Genomic DNA, 18269 nt, shown 5'->3' on the forward strand with positions numbered 1-18269 from the left:
GTTTCTTAGGTTACCCAAACAAGTTAGCAGCTTCTTTCCCCAAGCACTGTATGTAGCACAATCTTTGTATGGTGTTTATGGGGGTCAGATAGCTAAACAGGGGCTCTGATACCCGTCCAGCCTGTAAGATGGAATCACCACCAGTGTTCTGCCTGCTGACCAATGGGGGTTTGCGGCTTTCAGGAGACAGAGGGCTACTCGGGCTCAGACATTAAGCTAGTCTGCAGAGAAGCAGCCATGCGGCCTGTGAGGAAGATCTTCAGTGCATTGGAAAACCATCAGTCAGGTATGGTTGGGATCGCAGTAAAGGTGCTCCGGGAATTTTAATTCCAACTTTCACCAGCAGATGGAGCCTGGCTCCTGTCCTTGGTGGCTCTTCACACTTGGAATCCAAGTTCTTTGATTAAATCGTCCTTCCTGCACTGAACTCATTCTTCCTCCCGTGTTGTTTTGGATCAACTTTGCCCCCAGATGATAAACTCCTTAGGGCTCAGGCTTTTATTTCTCTGGCACACTGTGATGTTGGGCTGGATCCATTTGCGGCAGTATATAAATATTAAATAATACTTTGATAATAATATGTTTATTATTGTCTGGGCTTCAAGGGCTGAGTTGCACATTAGAGAATTTTTTCCCCCAGACCTCTTTAGTCTTGCCTTTTGCTGCATTAAGCATTAAGAATGCTGCATTATGCATTGTCTTGAAAGAAGGTCTATTAGCATTTCAAGAGCATTGATCACCCTAAGGTCGATTGTTGTGCTGTTACTGTTGTGTTTTTATATAGAGAGCAGCAATTTACCTGGGATTCAGCTGGATACAGTGACCACTGCCGACTTTTTGGATGTGCTAGCTCACACCAAGCCTTCAGCAAAGAATCTCACTCAGAGATACTCAGCCTGGCAAAGTGAATTCGAGTCTGTTTGAATTCACATTTATCCTGACCTGGCCACATACACAATCGCAGAGGCCTCCTGGTTTATTAACGTAAGAGGGAGAAGAACATGATTGGAATAGAAAAAAAATTATTCTGGAAGACTGGGTTAATTTGGACAACTGTATTGTTTTGGAAATATGAGATATTTTCATTAATTTTTCATGATTGATGTCAACAAAATACAGATTTCAGTTACAAGTATGTGTGCTATTAGGTCATGCAATGGAGGCTATTCTTACAATTAGACTCCATAAAATTTTGATGAACAGTTTCTTGTGGTGTTCCTCCTTTGTGGACTGGTATTTTCATTTCAAAGAAAAATATGTAATTAGGAAAGTGCTGGAATGCACTGGATGGTTTTGAGTTGGGGAACCAATCAGAAGTTAAGCTTGACAGGCCATCTGACCGGCTGGCAATTCAAGGGTAGATAAGGATGAGGGCAGGGAAGGAAATGTCAAGTCTGTTTCTTTGGACAATATACTGTATCTCATCAGCTCTCCCTAATTCCAACTCCACCCAGTTTTGTCCGCAGCAAACTCCTACCAGACTAGGCCCCACTCAGAAAGCCTCTGACCCACCTCCAGAGATGAGTGCATCGAGTCTACAGCTAACAGTGGTGGCTAAGTACACCTCGACCATTAGCTACCACTTTGAGTTCTAGGCCCTAATAACATTTTTTGACCACTCATGTCTTATATCCTGTGTGTTCTGCCCTTTTCTTCCCAATGCCATAGCTTCCTGATGGAGCCAAACTTAGGATGGGGCACCTGAGCTTCTAGAACAGTCACCATGAGTCTCCCCAGTCCTGGGCTTCTCCACATCTCCTTATGGGTTATAAACAGCTGCAAACATCTCCTTCGGAAACCCATCATCTGAAGCATCTACTTTTAACTCTTGAAAGATTTTGAAGGCTTCCATTAAGCAATGCCTCCCCTCTTCCCAACTATAACTTACCTATGGTAAATTACCTTCTTTTCCTTATTTTCTTCATCCCTGCAAGGCAGATTCCTCTGGAGAAGAAAACTTCCAGGAAAAGGGACATTTTATATAGCTAAATATTCCAAAGGTTTTACCCTTTTAAACAAAAACAAAGCATATTTGGGGTATTGATTATTTTGAGTGGAATACTCTCAAATGCCCCTAAAAATGTCATTTCATAGAAAAATGCAGTCAAATAGAAAATGTCTTATATAATGAATTTAAAATAAGACATTTCATCTTTGTATATGCTAAACTTAAACTTCTTCATGATCATGAGGTGTTACACTATACCTTGGTGTATAAGTCTCTAAATGGCCTCAAACTGCTGTACTGTTCAATTTCCATCTGCTAGTTCCTGGTTTTGGTTTGTTTTTTTTTGTTAGTTACATTTCTTGTAGCTGTTAGTCCATTTACGTGTGGTCACTGCCACCCTTTTGATTTCACAAAATCTCAGGATGGAAACTCAACTGTTGCTTATTTGCTGTGGAAAGTAGATACATGCTTTTAAGAATGAATAGGTAAAGGGACAGAGAAGATGCTCCTGTGCAAGCTTTGTGGCAGTATGTTTGGGCCCTCTTAGCTTCTGTGGATTCCTGACTCCATTCACAGTAAGAGTGGCTTGGCATTGCTCACAGCAAACACATGGTAACTTGCTTCCACTTCTAAAACCCCACACACAACGTACTGTGTACTTACTTGACTCACCTCCATGTTCTTCCTCCATTCCTTCTAATTATTTCCAGGTTCATATTTCTAATACTTCCATCTACATTCAGTCCCATGACCAATCCTCTTCTTTTCTCCTTGGAAAGTTTGTCTCCAAATAATTATGCTTAAATGTTTTAGGTCATGCTTTATTCCAGTGGCTTCTTCTTTATCAGGTTTATAACCTAATGGCTTCCTGCTTTGAATGAAATGAAACGTAGCTCTCTCATCCCTCTGTTGGGCCCCTATCACACATACATGTCTTTATCTATCATCCCCAAATAGTTACAAGTACAGGTTAACTTGATAATGAGCATTTCTATGAGAACTGTACCTTGTTAACTGCAGAGCCAACTAATGAATCAGGACTACATTTCCTTTTTTGTTGAATTTTGTCTTTCCTGGATTTAGTAACTGCCTTGTTCTTTCATTGCTTATTTTCTAAGTAACTACTGTTTATTTTTTTTGCAACACAGTCTCAGATCTGTCAGATACCCGTTATTATTTTCCAAGTGCCCAAATACCAGATAACTATTGATTCCATCTCCACACTCTCTGGTCCTGGCATTACAAGGGGAAGGGAACCAGAAACCCACTACATAATAAGCAGAGATGTACCTAATCCCCACTTTCAGCCCTATATCTCACTCTGCCCACCACCATGCCCACTGTTGCCAAGACCCTAACTGTCATGGTTCTACCTTCCCAAAGAACAAACCTCCATTTTCCTGCCTTGGCTGGGGGTGCTCATCTGGCTGCTCAGGGAGGGAGGGCTTCTGGGACTCCAACCATTTTGTTAACCAGCTGTGACCTAACTCCTTGCTTCTCAGTCCTGCTTCACATTTCACTTTCTCTCCACTTAAGTGTTGCAAAATCCTGAGTCTTTGAGGTTCTTCCACAGGATGAATTTTGGTTCTCTTTTCTTTGCACTGATTGTAGTTATCAACACTCCACCCACTTTCCATCTTCCAAATTACTGTACCCTCTCCTCTATCATCCTCTTGTGGGTTGTCCTTGGGGATTTTATACCTTCTTTATTCCTTTACTCTTATTTTAGTGGGGTTTTGAAAGAGTGAGAGTCACACAAATATGATTTCATCTATTATGTTTTGAGTCCTATGGTTAGTTTTAAAAAAAATAGATTAAAAGTATACCTAGATTTATAAGGAAATAGGAGACTGGCCCATTAATTGTTGGAGGAAAATTTAACTTAATCTAAGATGTGGTATTTTATTCTAAAGCAGAAGCCACAATTCAAATACCATTAGGAACTTAGAACTTAACAAAATATGAGTAAAGCAAGCTGGGTATAAGACAAGGAAGAGGTGGGGACTGTGGTGAACTGCAGAGGGCCAAGACTACCTGAAGGACACAGAACGAACTCGGCTCCAACTCAGTGTGGAAACTCAGACCTAACATTGCCAGATCTTCCAACCTTCCTAGGAGAACTAGTAATTGATTTGCACTTGAAATCTGATATTTCGATGCTGGCATCTAAGGTTAACTATCTGCATCTAAAATTCATGGCGTTGTCCCCATACTTCACTCAGATTACCATCAGAGCCGTCCATGACAGACATTTTTTCAAAATAACTCCCTCACTCTTGCTTTATTCTTCATCATTCATCAATGTCTCTATTGTATTAAGTAGGTGTGTGTTTTTTATTGCCTATTTAATCCTCATCAAATGTTAGCACCACAATTGGGACACTTTTTTCACTGCTTTTGAACAAATGACATTCTCCTTTAAAATGGCCTAGCCCAGTGTCTGAGCACTGCAACTGCTTCACTGGCCAGTGTTGCGATTACTGTTCCAAAGCACTTAGTCACTGCACACAACTTCTTACAGAACTATCTTGAACTTGTCATAGCCCTTTGAACTGTTAATGTATTTTTATATGCCTTGATTTCCCAACTAGAAGAAATGCACTGTAGGAATCAAAGTTATATTCTGCTGTCTTCCTTAATGCTTTACCCACTGTGGGGCACTTAATAATTTGATCTCCTCAGGCATATCAGCCAGTGAAACAAACAGGAGTTGAGATTGTGTATGACATGAAGCTAAGCCCTGAAAAAAGTAAGCTATTTAAAATTGTTTGATTTTTAAGATATACCTTTTAAATGAGAAATTATTTCTGGGGCTCTGGGGCCTTGGTCTGGTTGCCCCTGAGAGAGCAGCATGCTTTGGGGTAGTAGACCTTGAGGGCTGGCATAACAGAAGTCAGCAAAGTCCTTGTGCATTTATGCTGAGAAAGGTTTTTTTTACTTATGCCAAAGAAACCTGATAATGCAAACATGGCTCGGTGAAAACAACTAATATGAAAAAGGGATTCTATTGCTTGAGACAGTGTTTTAGTGAAACAGGTAAGTGCAGTTTAAAAAATTCTTTATCATAATGCCCATGGACTTCAGTTTCAACCTACATGAACAACCACTGATGCAGAACAGTTGGACAAAACCCATGCAGGACTGTTTTTGACTTCCCTGTCCAACATGTTATTGCAATTTTTCAATGTGGATTAAGGGTAAAGTACCATGTCTGACATCCACAATTAAAGGTGTTTGTGTGCTGGGACCGTCACTGATGGTGAGGCAGGCCAGTCCCCTTTCCTATCCCAGGCCTTAGTCAGCTCTGACAGATGCAGTGGCGGGCAGAGCTTCCGTGGAACCAGCTGATTCTGAAGGAGCGAGAGTGGAGTGAGTGGACAGCCCTCTGTCCCCCCGACGGGGGTGGTGCTCTGCCGTCTTCCACTCCCGGCAGGCACCTGGCTCGGGGCTGGTGCTCAACAATCATCTCCTGACAATGGGTGTTCTCTAATTCCTTTGTAGTCTTTTGGTTCTTTTTCTGTGTCCAGGACAGGATTACTGTAAAACCGTAGCAAACACTGTCCTTGAAGTCATACCACTAGATGGCCCTTTAAATGGGATGGCCGGAAAATGAAGTCCTTTAGATACTTGTTATTAAGTCTCCATGAGGCCCAAGACCGACCAGCCAGCTGAGCTGGGAATGTTTACAGTAACCTGGATCTAAAATAAGATTTTTATTTATCTTCATAAACCTCACTGTGGATAGGTCAGTTAACAAGCTCTATATAATGTTTCTTAAGTAAATAAAATATCAAATTAAGATTTTAATGGCCCACAGGGCCACACTAGAATGGACGGAAGTAGTAAAATACTTGGCTGGGTATGCTATGTTCAGGTGGTCTCACCCATTCCTGCCACTCCATTTAATTCCTGACCCACCCGTGATGTCAGCTGCTTCTTTAGCTCTAACCTGCCTCTAGAGCATCAGCTCCATTATTCCCAAGTGTCTGATGGAGCCTCCCCTATGGGCAACAAGTCTAAAATGAAACTTATTTTCTCTTCCTTTGCCTTCTTAGCATTACATTGCTGTAGTATTTACAGCTAGTTTTCACTGGCCCAATAACCATCTGAGTACCTATCTGTATGGCAGCAGATATAAAGAAGACACAGTCCCGTCTAGTGGGCAGAAGAGATGTATGAGGACTAGAGCATGATCTAATAAGTGCTACATGGATGGGCACAAAGGAGGGAAGACTTCACGCTGCCCTGGGATGCTTCAAAGGAGGGACACTGGCGTGTTCGTGATGAGTTGTGTTCTCCTTAGCTCCTCTGCCAGTAAGGGTCCTCATGGCAGAATCCTTTGCTTACACGCTTAATTACTGCCTAGCACGGCACTCAGCACATGGCAACTAACAAACACCTGATAATGCTTAGGCCAAGGGTCACTCCCAGGCGCCCAGGTAACCCACTGATAGTGAAGGCTGCCCATCCGCCAGCACCAAGCAGCGCCCTCTACCCACATGTTGAGCCCCTCTGCGTGGACCTGCCCTCAGGGAGTTCAAATGTAGTAGAATGTCTCTTTGTTAATCCTCAGGAAGACTTTCTCCATTGAACTGATGATGGAGATGAATTCTACCAACCCTTTTCAGAGTGTTAAATGCGGACAGTCCTGCTATACCTGCATCACCATCAACAAAACTGCACAGCACTTAGTATTTATTTACCCAGCTCAATTCTGAACACCTACTATGTGGATCATGCATCCAACCCCACCTACTAAATACCCTCACAGCAAGCCTATATGGTAGGCATTAGCGTTATCTCCATATTACAGATAAGGGGAAGGAGCATGAGAGGCCAGGTGACTTGCTCAAGTTCACAGAGCTAGTTAAGTACTGGCTAGGCTTCCAGATCCATCTTCTCTGCTGTTCCACTCATCCTTCCAGTCGGGGGTGGTGGTCCTGTCACATCTGCCTTTTGCACTCCAGTATGTTTAAGTACTAACTGGGGGCATCCCCCAAAACAAGAAAAAAGTGCTCACCAAACTACCAAAGCAGAGGGAGCTGCCATTTATTTAGCTTTGCTCCCTCCCATCCAAGACCAAGTTGATCTCTAAACAAGCATCAAAACCCGAAGCTCATTAACATCAGTGTGTGCTTCAGTAAGACACTACAGTGATGCACAATTACATGCTAATAATTCAATGCCCAAGAGCCCTGTAAAACAACTGCAAAGGCCCAGGATTATCACAGTATGCAAATGCCCTAGGAAAATCATTACCTCCTTAGTCCCCTTCGTTTTGGTGGGTTTAACATGAGAAGAATCAGCCATGCTACAAGACAAGATTTCATTTTACAGCTGTAGTAACCAAGTACATAAAAGCCTGAATCTGTCCCAATAGCTTCTAAAAGATTTTTCCCATAGTGTCAGAGGCAAAAATAATGAAATCTTGCAAATGTACAGTTAATAGGACCCTGGTGGACACTAACTTCAAAAATGCATGGTCTATAAGACATTAAAGGCTTGATTTTAGTTTCTGCACTGTTCCTGTTAATAACAATGTCTAATTAAAACATCTGTAAAATACTGATAGTTTTAATTTTACATAAAATTTCCAAAACAACTGTTACACAGTATAATAGGTATCTGCAATGAATAGGTTATTAATGGAAATATTATTTTAAATTAAAATCAGGTTCTAAATTTAAATTAGTCATTTCTGGTTAATGAAGAGAAAAAGAAGTCACCCGTGCTGGGAATAATACAGTAGATAATCTAGTTTTCAACTTCTGTTAAAGCAAATTCCCTCCATCACTTGGGCTAAAGGACAATTTATTCTGCTGCTTCAGACTCATACGCCACTTGGCACGTCTGAGGGATTTCACAGTTGAACTCAACATGAAAACTACAGCTTAATGCAACTTTTAACAAATTACTTGGTCATTTAAAAACACCATTCAACATTATTCACAACCTGAACCCCTCCTCCACTTCCCAGTGAGGAGATAGCAGAAAACACCTCTCCCACAGCAGATTCCCCTCCCAGCCCTGACTAGCTTGATGAATATTTTAAAAGGGATGGCATATAATCTCAGCTCTCCCGTTCTTGGGTCTCATCTTCTCTTACAAAATAAAACAAAAGGAATAAGCAAGGTTTCATGGCTGGTGGAACTACAGTACCTTTCTCTCTAATTAATGCACAATAAAGGAGGGTTAAACCATGGTCGAAGCTGAGTGGAATGGGTCTATCTATGCTGGCACTGAGTTGGTGAGGGAGTCATTCCAGATGATGATAAGCTGCAATTCAAGTTGCTTCTGATTCACATAATGGCTCACAGTAGATGCTGCAGAATGTGGTCCACAGCATGAGGGAAGCTCTCACAAGTTAAGTAAGGAGATGGATTAATTTTTTCTTCATCTGCTGCTCGATATTTCCCTGAAAGTAAAGCCAGTGAACAAAGGTTACTGCTAAATGCCATATTAATCACACCCTATGAGCACCTGGGCTACCACAGAGTCACCCTTACAATTCCTGGAGAATCAGGGCTCCATGTCTCCCAAAACACCTTTTATTGTGGCTTCAGGATGTTATAGTGAGACAATTCAAAGAAATACCACATTCAGCATTTTCCCAGGCCCTCTGGTCTTCCACAAAGGATACTCACAGGGACTGGGTCACCTGACAGCCAAGGTCCTTCAAATCCCCACAGCCAGTGGTGTCACTTTCTTCCCCCACAGCACTAAAGACAGGAATGGCGATTCAATCAATGCTTCTAAGTGGAAGCCCAGACCCCACAGGGCAGAGACCTTGTCAGCTCTGGAGGGTGACTAGAAATAGCATGTGCTGCTGCCCAGCAGAGACCCTGTGAGCCTGGCAAATGAGAGCGCTTGGGGTGGGGACAGAAAGAGTGATGGATACACAGGTCTGGCCAGGCAGCACAGCTGCATGGCAGGACCCCAAGGGGCATACACACTGCCTAGCTCCCTGGACTCTGTAATTCAAGACACACTTGCATCCCCCAACACAGCAGAGGAACAATTCCACACTCTAGTCACAGAGAACTTTTACAAACAGAAATCAAATGGTGCATGTTCCCTATTTAAATGCAATTAATGGGTTCCAGTGCCCTTCAGAAAGAGCCCCAAATCCCAACTGCTGCCCATCAGGCCTCTGTCATGCAGCCCCAGCATCCCTCTAACCTTCCCATGTGCTACCTTCATGAGACTGCAGTCCTACACTGGACCTGGTTCTTTGAGGACCTTCACATCAGCCATTGCTTTTGCCTTGAACTTTCTTCTCGCTTGGCTACCTCCCTCATGCCTCAGGTCAGACTCCATATTCCCATCCAAATTAGATCCCCCCTCTGTTATTCTCTCTTAGCACCCTGTTGTTTGCCTCCATTTATAACAATTTGTCATTATGTACTCATTTGCTAAATATCTGTCTCACATTTAAGACTGTACGTTCTCTGAGAGTAGGGACTATGCCTGTAATAGTCCCCAGCAGCTACAATAATGATTGGCACAAGGTGAGCACTCTATACAGTTGTTTTTTTTAAAGAATAAAAGGAAGGAAGAAAGGAAATAGAGAACTGTTTCAGCTGAGGCCCTGGGGAATGAGGCCAACTGCCCTTTAGCCACCTGGGCTGCCTCTGTGCTTCCCCCTTCTCCTTGCTCTCTCATCCCTTCTTCTGTGATTTCTGCTATTTATTCTTAGGCATTTTCCAGAATTCTCTGCCTATATTCAGCTCCCCAATAACAGACCCACCATTTCTGCAAATCCTTTCATTTTCGACAACTACCTCTTTAAGAGGCTTTGCCCAGCTAACATGAAGCCTGAAAACCCTGTTCCACACCTTTGCTTTAATGGTGAAGAGGCTTCCTGTCCTGTCTTACTGACTGTGAATTCCCACAGGAAAGGACTCAACATCAATCGTACAGAGACGATGAATATATACCTCACTCATCTTAGTGTTTTCAAGGCATCTGCCCACAGCATGGTCCATGCAGCAAACACTGCTACTAGTTTTATTCTCAAGTTTAAATTCCATTAAGGATAACACTCCTTTGAACAGTTTCCACTTGGTCTCATAGGTAAGTTAATGACTAACTATTCCACCTACTTCATGGATCCAGTGGGCTAAAGGCAAATATGTGAAAGTCAAGTTTCTTAGCCATGGAGATAAGGGATTGCAGATATGCTTTTGCTTACAGGCCCTGCAAGGGGGGTTGCTACCAAGTCCAAATCTACCAACTGGCTAATGTATGTGTGTCCGTTCCGGCACCTCGCACTGTCTGGCATACAGCGGGTGCTCACTAATGCTGGCTGACTGAAGGGAGCAGGCCACCATCACTTGTGCCTGACTCTCTCACTGCAACGGTCTGTGCTTTCCTGAACAGCTAGGTGATGAATGGAGGGAATACAGGAAGCCATGTTGATACTATTAGATAAAAAATTATCCAGTCTTTTCTAGGTGACTGTTTTACATGCTAAACAAATTCTGGTTAAGACGAGTAAAAAATCTTCATTAACAAACCATCAAGCAAATGTACAATGAGCATGTACCAAGTGCTGCTCACTGAGAAATAAACTGCTCACGACTATCCACAAAAAATACTTACTGTTTGGTAAGCTGAAATCTTTATGGTGATTTTCAACCTAGGAAACATAGCACTTGTTCAAATGCAGAGTTCAAATTTAGCAGCGGAGCCAGCTGTTCTGTGCACTTGCAGAAGACCTGACTTACTCAGGACTTTTTCTGACCAGAGATGAACAGTACAAAGGGGCCTGTTTTTGTAAGTTGGAATTAGCTGCTTTACTAGTTATACACATCAGGTTTGACTGCATTATGCGGCTGGCTTCTCTAAGACTAACTGGATGCCTCTGTGATACATTGATCACAACCAACTGCCAGTCAGAAAAGAAGGCGGAGCCAGTGGAGGCCAGTCAGCGGGAGTTAGGCCTACAAGACACCAGCACAGGACCAGGTATGATATTTAGTGTAAATCCTTAATTATGTTAGCTAAAGAAAGGAAATGTTCACGGGAATAATACACAAGAGGAAAAATAGTTATCTGAGGATTTACTCAATACCCAGAAAATTAATTGGTGAATGGCAGGAATTTGAAAATTAAGATCTAGAAGAGGATAATGAATATTGCTATTTTTCTTTACTTTTTCTGATACCTCCTCTTTCTTGCTTACATTAAAGGGCAGTAATGCTCCTGGGAAGGTGCTGATCATTTTGACTAAGAAATTTGCAAAAACACACTGTTAGTTCTGGAATGAAGCATCTGTAAGGCTCCAGTGGCTCCCCGCTGGCCCAGACGGACTGTGTCTCCACTCTTTGTTCACACAGGGCTTTATTCAATTGTAGCTGTAGCCATGTTTTCTATTTTTAAATTCAAAATATTTCTGTTATGCAACCACATTCTCTAGTAAATGTTATAGTCATGAATAAACCTACTTTTTCTAAAAAACTTCTAAGAGGCAACTCTTCTGTGACTTTATGTTTAAATCTTCCCTTTATGAACATCCTATTAAATAGTTTTCAATACCATTATGTGAAACCAGGCAAAGGATATCACAGAACCATTTACCTGCAATTTGATTTATAAGAGCCCAGTGACAATTCTTGGACAAGACTTCTGGCTCTCATCCTTATACATGTTATTAGATCCAAGCTTAGCGGATGCCATTTGGGGGCAGATCTTTTCATTATATCTGAAAAGGCTCATTAAGTTCCCAATGCAACAATATTCGAGCCCACACACTGCCCTCATGTTTGTTCTTCCCTTACCTTGAAAGGACTTTAAAAATCACACTCCACATAAGAAAACTGCACAGAATCATATACCATTGAGAGCTACAAGGGGCCAGTCAAATCTTAACATTCTTCAAGGGTCCAAACAGGTGAAGGGCCTTGGCCAGAGTCTTGCACAGTGAGTCAGCACAGAGCTGAGGCCAAGGCCCGGACACTTAGCCCGTCTACTGTAGTTATAATACTGTACTGGCTGAGTCCTCCCCATTAAGTTCCTTTGCTTTTCCATAAATTTATGTGGGGGACCACACAGAGTACCTAAGTTTGGCGCAGAAAATAGCTCCTAAGATAGTAAGTGAAAATAAAAGAGAAAAAGCTTTTTGTGTGCTTTTTTAAAAAAGCAAATATTAACACAAAGTATCAAACCACTTAGCTGGCTAGTTCCTGAAGAGAACAACCTAATCATCTTATAGATGGCACAGAAACAAAAGACATTTTTACAGAGCACCACAATTGGCTGTCTTTGGTCCATTTCAGTGTTGTGATCTGCATGTCCAGAATATATAAAATGTGAATTATCGACTGTTTGTGGTTATCTCTGGGTCAGTAACCTCTGAATTCTGATCTTCCTGGTTTTATACACCATGGGTCCTCCCACAGTCGTCTTCCCTGTGATCCTAAGCCCATTTTATTTTTGCTTTGTGGCAGAAAGGGAATTAAAGTGCCCAGTGGGATTTGCCATTTCTGCAAAGACTGTTCTTTAAGCAATTGTATATTTGATCATCCTGTTTCAGAGAAGGCTTATATACGACATACATACCAGTTTTTACTAAGATGCCCAGCATGCCGACATTCTGAGCCCCACCAACATCATCCCTGCAGTCCTAGAAAAGCATGAAGAAAGAATTTAGTCCAGTGTCTTCAGTTTGCTTGACAACAAAACCCTACCAATTGATTTGATTTATTAGGCTGGAACAGTGAGGTGTAATCCCATGATTTTTTCTTAAAATGGAAGAGAGTGTGTGTATAAATGGGTAAATCCACATGTCTGAGGAATCATACCATCTAGGAAGAGAAGCATCACAGAGGTGGAAGGTATATAACAGAACAGTAATTCTAGTAACCAAACTCAAAGAACAATTACAGTTCTTCATGTTTTGCCCCATGTACATTTGTCTCTTTTTAAAACAGATCATGGAAAAAAAGCATTCTTTCCCTGTGGCAGCTTTTAGATGAACAATCCAACTACAGGTAGTGAATGAACTAAGTTCAGAAGATAGCTTTTCTGACATCCACATAATATATTCCCACCCAACTGTAAGAGGGGGAATCAAATCACTTAAGTATACTTATTTGTGACTGTTTGATACTCACTTCACACTTAGGAATAACAGCTCAGTTGGAAAAGGAAGCTCCTCTTTCCATTTCTCAAGATAGGGATGAATTAAATTCAAGGTAATAACAATCCACAGATAGTAAGAATCATCAAGAAAATGAAACCTGCCATCTCACATCTAAAGGCAAATTCATGTAGATCATGCCTGAAGAAGTTTTTCCTTAAAATCATTAGTATTACTCAACAGCTCTTGTAAATAAGTTTCAGAATGTCAAAATCTTTATTCAACATCTAACTTAAAACCTCTTCTGTTGCACCTAAACTTACCCTGCTGAAACACTGGCAATGGGAGAGGAAGGGAAGGAAGAAGGGAGGTGGGAAAAGTAGACAATGAAAAAGGAAGGGAAAAACTACCACTCTTGGATAGCAACCCCACCTATAGCCAAGCATTGCTATTCCATGCCCTGTCCATCACCCATCCTGTCCCAGTAGCAGTGTCTCCTGGGATAAAGATTTCTGAAGTCTCCAGGCTCAGACAACCACTTCTTCAAACACACATTTGCTAAAGCCAACTAAGATTTGCTAAGAAGAAAGGATGTAATTGAAAAGATGGTTTCTCAAAACAGTATCAAGTTCAATTATTGATCCTCTTTGGTTTTAGGTGAAGTAGACAACATAAGTAGGAAGACAAATCAGAAGGCCCACGATACACTGGCACCATCACAAGTTAAGACAGCAAGGCATCTCTAGTTTGTTTCGGAGGGAGTCCAGAGCCTCAAGTTCTACTTCCAGCTGTGCCTCTAATTAGCTATGGGAATTTAGGCACCGAGATTTATCTCTCTAGAGTTCAGTTTTCCAGTGTATGAAATGAGGAAGTTTGGACCAGACAGTCTCGATGGTCCCTTGCAGCCTAATGTGTTATTTAAAATTGAATTGAACTGCCACCTACTTACCACAAGGCAGTGCACTCTCTAGCTCTTTCCCCTCATGGCACACAGGGAAACTAATGTTCTCCCAGTACTCTGGGATAAACTGACAAGACTCACGGCCAGAGGTCACCAGCTAGGGACTCCAATTGTCCAGGTTCAGCCCTGCCACTTAAAGGGCTGAGAAAGGTTTGAGGCAATTAGTATCTTTAACTTTTTGTGGCACACTGATTGGGAAGTTCTTCCATAAAGCACACACTGGGAAAGAAATCAATAATGGTAGAATTTTTTAGCTATAGGTTGTTCTCTGCCTAAGTAATATTAAAAAAAAAATCTAAAGTTGTGTGGAAGTTTTCTTCAAAGACATATAAAGCATTTAATTGACTTGCAAAAGACAGTTTTTTGAATTGTATATATCTCATCACACTATGAGGAATGTCAATAGCTACTGGAAAGCCTGTTTCATAGGCAGCCACTCATGAGCATCTGACAGGGTCAGTAACACAGTCTGCTTGTGCTTCACAGCAATGCTTTGAAGCCGGCTCTGCCCTGTGTGACAGGTGAGCTTGGGGCTTTTCCTGGGCTCTTCTACTTACATCTCCTATCATGACGGCCTCCTCGGGTTCACAGCCAGTGCCCCGCAATGCTTCCAAAAAGAATGTTTTCTCTGGTTTTCCCACTACAGTGGCTTTGGTGTCCGTGGCATACTCTAAAGCAGTCACAAATGGTCCAGGCCCCAGGGCCAAGCCATCTTTCCTCTTGTAATACCTGGCTTTGTGGATTGCTATCAGAGGGGCCCCATCCAGGAGTAACCTAGAGAGATAGAGAAAATGGAAATTGGCTAGAAGCAAGGCTTTATGACTGGAAAAAGAGTGTCAGACTTACAAAGCTTTTTTATTCACACTCACAGAAACAAATAGTTTCTTATTAACTTTTAATGACTTGCTGTCTTCTAATGAATTTGCTAATAAGAACTGCTGGGAATTACTCTCAGATACACTAAAGAAAGGTGATAGATTATTAAATTTGGGATTGCTTCAACCTTTTACCTTTAGTGGTTTCAGACACTTTACCCAAATCACTAGGGAAAGAGAATTAAGAGAAGTAAAGCTAAATAAGACACTCTAGGGAAGAAGCTCAACTTAATGAGATGAGTTGTTTCAACTTTCCCTAATGGTAAGCAGGAGGCTCTTGGGCCTTTTACAATCTGACATGACTGTTGCGGCAGTGACACTGCCAGCAAGCCCTGAGGTATGTGAATTCCACTTCCCTCTTCTCCAAAATGTTTCTTTCTAATTCAGTTTAACAGAGCATTCTACAAATACTTTCGGCTAGTACCTTTACCTCTTCTTTCTAACTTGTGACTGTTTCTGACATTACCCTGCAAACCAGGCTGTCTTCCCGGAAGCAGACGCCAACACGGTTTTAAGGGAGAGCCTATCCTGTCAAGTCCCTTCGTTGGTCCTGACAAAGAACAGATACTCTCACACCAACCAAAAGAGCATGGAGTTTTCCCATTAGTCTGAGAACCAAACTCTACACATAGCTAAGGATCCTCATTAGTGACTCAGGCAAAACATAACACAACAGATTCAAAACCCCCCATCAACTTCTTGACATTCAACCCAAACCCGCACCTCATCCAGAAAAATCTGCCATCCATCCCAACAGCAGAGCCTCTGGCCACACAGCAGAAACACTCACACACATTATCATCTAATGGAGTGCAGGACACAGTGTGTTTCTTAAACTGCTTGTAACCAATGTAATAAATGATCTCACTGGCTAATTTACTTTAAGTCATCTCCTTAGTTAAAATATTTAGTATGTCCATTGAGGAAGAATTCATCACATCTTACCCTTCACAATTACGAGTAATTAAGCGCTCAACTATGAAACTGCTAAATTATTCTTGTCAGTGGGCATGGAAATGCCTTCCTGTGGGAGATGCAGAATTCAGACATTTATGATTAAATATTTTATTAAGTAAAAACCAATGCTGGACAATTATAGGGCCTTATTGTTAGTTACTATGAATTGTTCACAGCACAGGACAGATCCTTCAAATTTATTCACTATACTAATACAAACTTATTTCTTAAAGCAGATCTTAAAATTCAACTGCTAGGAAACCTGAAAAAGCCACTTTGTTGGCTTTAAAGAACCACAGCTGATAGCAATGAGATAATAATGGGTGATTTATCTATCTCCCCTCTTTTGTCACCCTGCCCCCAATCCCATTTATTTGCTTCTCTACCACGGAACTGGAATTCTTTATGCAACAGACCTCAAAATTGCTTTCCACTTATATAGCTAAAGTAAAAACTCATTTGATTTAGCTTTGTTAATATTTTATTATATATTAACTGGGGATAAGACTTAGCAGCTTGATTGATGTGTGTACTTAATTCCCAGGCAGTACTTTTAGTGCTTTCCCTGGAAGAGCTGAAACTGTGGGCTCCTCATTTCCCTAAATGGGAACTGGTCCTACACCAGGCTGGAGAAGATAGACATCTCTCAGGGAACACTTCCTGTTTCATCATGCTTCTCTGCACAGCTCGATCGCATCTTTGAAGAGCCAAGGCATATTCAGGATGGATGGAAAGGTAAATGTTTTTTAGGACACAGATGAAAAGATCTTTTATAGTCAAACATTGAAAAATAATAAAACCAGACACCCCAATACTTGGAGCCTTTTTTACACTTACTAGGCAGGGCAACGAAGGCTTGGTTGTTTTTGTTTTGTTACCAGAAGAAAGGCATCAGCAGGAAATCTGATAATTTTCTGTCTATATCTAAATATGAGCCCACTGAGGTGCAGGAAGCAAAAAAAAAGGCACAAAGAAGGCCTGATGCAAAAATTGCTGGCTGTTAAGTTCCATGAAAGCAAAAGAAAAAAACCTGTAAAAAGTCTTAGTCAGGGAGCAGGGCCACAATATAAAACTCTTAGGCAGAGTAGTGAGACAAAAGCTAAGGGGCTGACTTAAATTCAGAGTCACAGAACGTTACTGGAAGGGAACCTTAAGGAACATCAAGTCCATTTCACAAACACACCCTGTTTTACAGATGAGGAGGTCATCCAGAGATGTTGGCCAAAATCAACCGCACACCAAGCAGAGCCAGAATGAAGAACTTCTGAAAGCCAGTCTAGCACTCCTTCAGATATACTATGCTATCTTTCTAAATGACCTAACTCTTCCAGGAAAATGATAAACTCTGCACCATTTCCACTGGAGATGGAGTATGTGAAAATGACATTACATGGCAGCTTAAGTAACTGTCAAACACCTCCTAGGTCCAACATTAAACCAGTGAGTCCTTTTCTTCCCACCCCCCAAAGCGATCCTCCCTAATCATTCTCATCTCAATGAGTTCACCCAGTTGCACAGGCCAGAAACCAAGTAGCCCTCTTGATTTCTCACTCTCCCTCACCCTTCTACATTCCTATTCATTAGCAAATCCAAAATTGGCAATTCCAAAAATAAATGCATCTCAAAACCATCTTACTCTCTCTCCTGAACTTCTGCAATAGTCTCCTACCTGGTCTTCCTGCTTTCTGCTCCTGTCTTATTCAATCCATGGTACAGGCAATTGTGACAGTTCTAAAAGTACAGACAGCGTCATGTCCCTCCCAACACTTGAAACCCTTCAATAACTTCTCGTTGCAAACAGTACTAAACCCCAAGTCCTTCATGCAGCCTATAACGCCTCACCCTATCTGGCCGCCATCTACATTTCCAATCTCAGGTCACCTTCCGTATCATTGACTGTGTGTCACACACAATAGTCTTTTCTCACTTCCTAAAAGCAAAACAACAAAAAAAGTTAGTTTTTCCTTTTTCAGCCCACAAACATGGTATGCCCACCTACTGAAACAGTTTCCCATACTTTCCCATAGTTATCTTCTGCTCATTTGTCAGATCCCAGCTTAACTGTCAGCACTCAGAGAAGCTATTTCCAACCTACCGATTTAGAGTGGACTTGCTCCTCACATTGAATCTCTAGCTCATCCCCCTTTTTCATTTCTATCACTTCCCAAAATTTGTAATCTTTACGTAGTTGTTTGGTCTGTCTTCCTCACTATAATTTAATATCCACGGTGCCCATCTGTTTTACTCATCACTGTATTTCTTAATTCCAAAAAGCAAACAAACAAAATACCCTTGTACCTCTAACTGCTACCACAAATCATGGTTACTGAGTAATGGGTGAAGCTCTGTATGCCTCAGTGTCCTGATCTATAAAATGGAGAATAATGCTTACCTTCTTGGGGAACAGAGGTGATGTAGGCAAACTTTTTCACAGTATCTAATGGTAAT

At 41.6% G+C, this 18269-nt stretch overlaps 2 protein-coding genes across 7 annotated transcripts in view; one reads left to right on the forward strand and one right to left on the reverse strand.

Moving 5' to 3' along the window:
- KATNAL2 (katanin catalytic subunit A1 like 2) overlaps positions 1-2965 on the forward strand; it is a 40679-nt gene extending 37714 nt beyond the window's left edge. The window contains exons 13-14 of the mRNA XM_036918658.2: positions 184-286; positions 785-2965. Of these exons, the coding sequence (XP_036774553.2) occupies positions 184-286; positions 785-924 (243 nt within the window). The 3' untranslated portion in view covers positions 925-2965. The remainder of the gene's footprint in view (positions 1-183; positions 287-784) is intronic.
- Positions 2966-7506: 4541 nt separating this feature from the next.
- The window catches only part of HDHD2 (haloacid dehalogenase like hydrolase domain containing 2), a 32291-nt gene continuing 21528 nt past the window's right edge, over positions 7507-18269 (reverse strand). For 4 of the 6 annotated variants that reach the window (XM_036918652.2, XM_036918654.2, XM_036918653.2 and 1 more), the window contains exons 5-7: positions 14547-14763; positions 12509-12572; positions 7507-8363 (exon numbers count right to left, since the gene is read on the reverse strand). In XM_036918652.2, coding sequence (XP_036774547.1) covers positions 8260-8363; positions 12509-12572; positions 14547-14763 — 385 coding nt within the window. In that variant the 3' untranslated portion in view covers positions 7507-8259. Of the gene's footprint in view, positions 8364-8493; positions 8668-12508; positions 12573-14546; positions 14764-18269 lie in introns of all 6 variants that reach the window. The other 2 variants (XR_008998338.1, XM_057504157.1) reach the window with 2 other exon arrangements.

Source organism: Manis pentadactyla, chromosome 6, assembly GCF_030020395.1.
Source record: "Manis pentadactyla isolate mManPen7 chromosome 6, mManPen7.hap1, whole genome shotgun sequence".
Classification (NCBI taxonomy): Eukaryota; Metazoa; Chordata; class Mammalia; order Pholidota; family Manidae; genus Manis; species Manis pentadactyla.